Raw genomic sequence first — 5,000 nt, forward strand, 5'->3', positions numbered from 1 at the left:
GACTTTACAGACCTAAAACTTGCCTATAGCACTTATTTATTGTTGCTCTTATAGTTGTGTAAATTGCTTCCTTGTCCTCATTTGTAAGTCGCTTTGGATAAAAGCGTCTGCTAAATGACTAAATGTAAATGTAAATGCACTAGCTCTAAAGTGTCGTTGGTGAATTAGTAATGGCTTCTGCTGTTCTGATGTCCGCTGCAGATGTGAATAAATGGCGGAAGAAAGTAGTTCATAATACAAAAGGGTTTTAGACTCTTTGTGTTTGATTTTCTTTTTTTATGTACAAGATTGTGCCGTTGAACTGTTGTATAAACGCAATAGCAGTGTGCCATGGCTGTATATCAGCACAGGTGGGGCGCTAAGGCACTCTGTGCTACTCGTGCGATATTGCTCATATATGATAAACACACCTATAATAAGTAAAAACGTTTTAGTTGCTGTTATTCAAAACTGAATTTTCAATTCAGGATCCATCAGAAATGTATTCTAATATGTTGATTTGGAATTTAACTTGATATAAAACATTTAATACAATTAAAATTCTGAATCCTGAAAGCTGTTGTTCATTTTTGATGGACATTACAAATGACACTTTTGATCCTTGCTGAATTAAAAAATATTTACTGCCTCTTATATTTATTTAAAATACATATACAAATTTATATTGATACAAAACTGAATCAAATATAAACTGCAAGTAAATAACAATTTTCAAATGCGTATATATGCAATAATTTGGTAATAAACTAATAAATGAGCTGATGCTTATGATGATATCTGACCACACATCGCATTCTAAACAAACATTCAAAAACGCATCTACATGTTTCTACATGTCTTTAAACTGACCTCAGGCTAGGTTAAAAAGTATGCATGTCATCTTCATGCATGCCATGTGTAGATATATACATGTACAAAGCACTTAAATATCCCATTGAAAACCTTTATACTTTCATACAAACTGTCTTGTTGCTATGTAGAAGAGATATTTCCACATAACTAGCAGTCTCTCTAGAAGTAATCACATCAGATCAGTGTTTTTGCAGACAGATCTCATCAGTATCCCCAAAATCCTGCTTTAAATCTTTTGTTTTGTCTAGTTTTACCTTTAAAAGTGCCTGCCTGTCCGTCTTTCGCATTTAAATGCACATTTAGAAAAGGTGTGGTGTGTGTCGCTTGCAACATACCCAACATTGCAGCTGTGAGAAATGCTGATATTTACAAAAAAAAAATAAAAATCACACAAGGCTTCCTCAAGCCTTTTCCTCTGTCATTTATCTTGCATGCTACATCTCAAGGCAACTTCCCTGTGAAATTCAGCTTAGCATGTCAGCTCTGGCTTTTGCAATGTCTATTTCTGTTTGTCCAGGAAGTGAAGTCTCACACACACTGACCACTTTTTGGGTGTAGGGCTCAAATCAACAACACATATCATTCATGCTGTTACAAAACACCCTTTCAGGAATATAAAAGCAGTGGTTAATACTATCACACCTTAAGCAGACACAGAACTATTGTTGTGTCATTGTTTGTGGGTTTATGGTTTAAGTCAGTTGGCTATTACTCTTTGTGTAGGAACAATTGATGATGGGACATTAAATTAGTAAGAGATAATCAACGGATTGCCATGCATTAAAGCTGCTATTCGTCTGTTTTTGAATTATCTAAAACTTAAAAACACCATATGTTTGCAGTTATTTCTAAGCATGCTAATTTAGCATCCTTGTTTATCTAAAAAAGATGTTAAAATCTGCTTTGAAAATGTGCGCTCCGTTCATCAGCCAATCAGAATCAAGCATTTAAATAGCCTCATGGATAAGTTGTCTTCTCACACCTGATTGGTTGTTGTTATTGACAGTTTCTCCGGCAGCAGAGCGAATACGCTTCATTTTGGGTGAAGATGACAGTGGTCCTCCCCCACCGCAGCTCTTCACCGAACTTGACGAACTTCTTGCCGTTGACGGACAGGAACTGGAGTGGAAGGAAACAGCCAGGTAAAAGCGTTGAAACCCCCAAGAAACATGTCGTCATCAGAATTTGTGGCTGCGTTTGCTTCAGTTTGTTTTCCCGCCTGTTTACATTCACTTTAGATTTGACTGGTATGTGATGTTTTTGTTTACATTCCTACAAAATCAGATATGAAGCATCAGTGCAGTAAACACAGCCCATGTCGTGTTGTATTCTCAGTGTGGCCACAAGGGGTGCAATTGTAAACATTGAGATTTAGTCATTTAGCAGATGCTTTTATATAAAGCGACTTACAATTGAGGAGGCAGACAGTGATTCAACAAAAGACAACACACACTAGAAGTGCTGATTAAACAGAGGAACTGTTTGTGATTTGAGAATTTAGTGCTAGAGTACGTAGAGGGAGTGTTTTTTTTCTACAGGTGGTTTGTCAAGCCCACTCGCCTGTGTAAGGCATACTTCATAAATGCACAATGCTTTAGAGAGATAGGGCTCTATTTTAAAGGGTCACGAAACACCAAAACACATTTTTTGAGCTGTTGACAGTCGTATATGTGTCCCACACTGCTAAAAACACTATTAGGACACCTATATTTCACTGAAAAGTGTAAATTGGTTGTTTTTGCGTTATTTCGAGCAAATTCGTGCTTCCGGTTTGAAACGAATTTTTGAAGCTGCGTCACGGCCATGAGATAATAGCGTGTATTCCAGCGTGCAGACTGGGCGTCTGTGCCAGAGTGAGTCTTATTACGTCTTACTGTGTGATGCATTAATGCATGAGTAAGGCTTGGTTCAAACCAATCAGCGCGCTCTATTGTGCAACTTCATTAATATTCATTAGTGTCACCGTGTTTTCAGGACAGAGACGCCACGTTGTGTTGGCAAAACAAGCGTGAAGTGTTGCTTTTATAGTTTGCTGCCGTTAAGTTTCGTTTTCATTTTCTCTCTGTGAGAGCGCAGACTCGCGTGTGGATTAACAGTGTACGCGACGCTCAACAACAATAACTTACGTGTCCAAGGAGGATTATTGTTCACCTGAGAGCTGTTCTCATCTGCAAACGCTGAAATCTGGATTCGCTTTAGTCTCCTCTTAATAAAGACGCGGCTCTAGTTGCTGGTGATTGTCCTGTCTCTACAGATTTGGTAAGTGAGCGACCAGTGCTCTTTGTTTATTCAGTTCGTATTTTATTCGTATCAAACAAACTATTGCAACGAGTGTAAACAAGTTAGCACTAACAGTTACAACCAAACTATAACCTCGTGTTGGATTTTGTGACCGGAATAACACACGCGGCTTTCTGACGCTACCTGCCGTGTGCATCTAAGTTTCCGGGAAATGCTGAGTTTTTTTTCTCTCATTCGCCGTGCGGTATCAAACATTGCATGAAAAATACACTCTTAGAGCAGATCCTCGAATCAAATATCACGTTTGTCGGAAGGGACAAGAATGACTTGCCTGAATGAAAGAGCCAAACTGCAGTTAAAGTCCACCATTTAATAATCTGGCAAATAATTCGACTACAGATGTCCATGTAAACACAGTCACATTGTCCGCTGTGGTTGTGTGTTTTGACTCTGAAATTCAGCGCACCCAAATAGACACTCCCACACCAAGCCTCTTTTGTTCCTCCGACACTCCCCCCTAAACAGAGCTGGACACGCCCACTTTTCTGACTTTTTCCAAAGTAGAGGTGTGAAAACACCCTGCTGAAACAAGGGGGTTTCATGGCCCTTTAATGATCTAAGCACAAAGTCTAAAGGTGCAAAAGCGTTAAAGGCATGTCTGAATCCACTTTTGCTATTTCAAGGGCGCATGGTCTAACAGGGTTGTGCTTATTCTTTTAAATAGTTCTGGGTGTGTTTTGTGCATAAAATGAGATGAAAAGCATAATAGAGTTGTATAAAAGTACAAAGACTCAACAGGTAAAACAAAATAAAAATAAAATAATAATAAATAAAAGAAAACAATAATATTACAAATATTGCTTTGCCTTGCTAACTCACAATAACCAATTTGTCAAACAAATACACAGTTTTTACAGCTTTTTTTGTTTGCACTGTCCTTAATGGTATTTAAATAAATGTATAGTTTTCAAATAATAGTATTACCATACTTCCCGGTTGATTGATTACATTAAGAATTGATGCTTTCTAAAATGTTATGTTTAAATATGCAAATGAGGCTGTCACAACCACCATTCTATGAATTCGGACATACTACTTGGCTCGTATACTGATTTTAGCATACTAATTAGTATGGAAGTATGCGGTTTTGGACGCAGCCAAACACTGTGGCTGAGTCTTCTGTAACCAGGAATGTGCCACTAACAACAGGGCTGAGTCTGACATCTCTTCTAGTGACATTACAATGCGTTACCTTTGTCTTGCTTTGCCGTGATTTTGACCCTCGCCTTGTTTTCTTGTTTTACTCCTGTCTGCTGCCTGCCTTCTGACCATTTGCCTGCTATTTCGACTACGACTCTGGATTGCCCTCATACATCTGTTTTCCGCTGTGTTGACCATTGCTAGCCTGACCTCGCTTATAAACCTGCATGTGGATCCGCACCCCTGTTGTCAGTGTCACATCCCCCGGTTTCAGAAGACTTTACCAGCAGATTTGTAGTCCTATGTGAGTGTTTTCCAGCGATCTCTGGTGGTTAGATCACTGGTGATCGTTTTTTGTGATTTGTATGCATTTCTAGCTCAAAAATCTGAACATTGGTTCAAGTAAGTTTCTTTCTTTACATATCTGTTTTAATCACTCCCTAATTGAGAAATTTCTTCAAACAGCCTGAACAATTCATATTTTTTCACTTTTTTCATTTAATAAAATGTACATAATCAGGGAAATTATGGATGAACAAATCCCTCTTTAACACCGTCGGAATATAGTAGATAGGATTATTAACTTCTACATGGTTGCAAACTGTTTTGTTTTACCACGTAAACACACAAGAGTAAGTAAATGGTCAGTAATTGTATACTCGTTGGGCTTAGGTGTACGTTTGATCTCTCTTTGAGCAACTTGTCAA

At 38.2% G+C, this 5,000-nt stretch overlaps 1 protein-coding gene across 5 annotated transcripts in view; it reads left to right on the forward strand.

Annotated features, from left to right (window-relative positions):
• The window catches only part of slc4a4b (solute carrier family 4 member 4b), a 115,380-nt gene that overhangs the window by 47,134 nt on the left and 63,246 nt on the right, over positions 1–5,000 (forward strand). For all 5 annotated transcript variants that reach the window (XM_009295136.5, XM_009295135.5, XM_685028.11 and 2 more), the window contains exon 4: positions 1,859–1,994. In XM_009295136.5, the coding sequence (XP_009293411.1) occupies positions 1,859–1,994 (136 nt within the window). The remainder of the gene's footprint in view (positions 1–1,858; positions 1,995–5,000) is intronic.

This window comes from Danio rerio, chromosome 21 (assembly GCF_049306965.1).
Source record: "Danio rerio strain Tuebingen ecotype United States chromosome 21, GRCz12tu, whole genome shotgun sequence".
Lineage (NCBI taxonomy): Eukaryota > Metazoa > Chordata > Actinopteri > Cypriniformes > Danionidae > Danio > Danio rerio.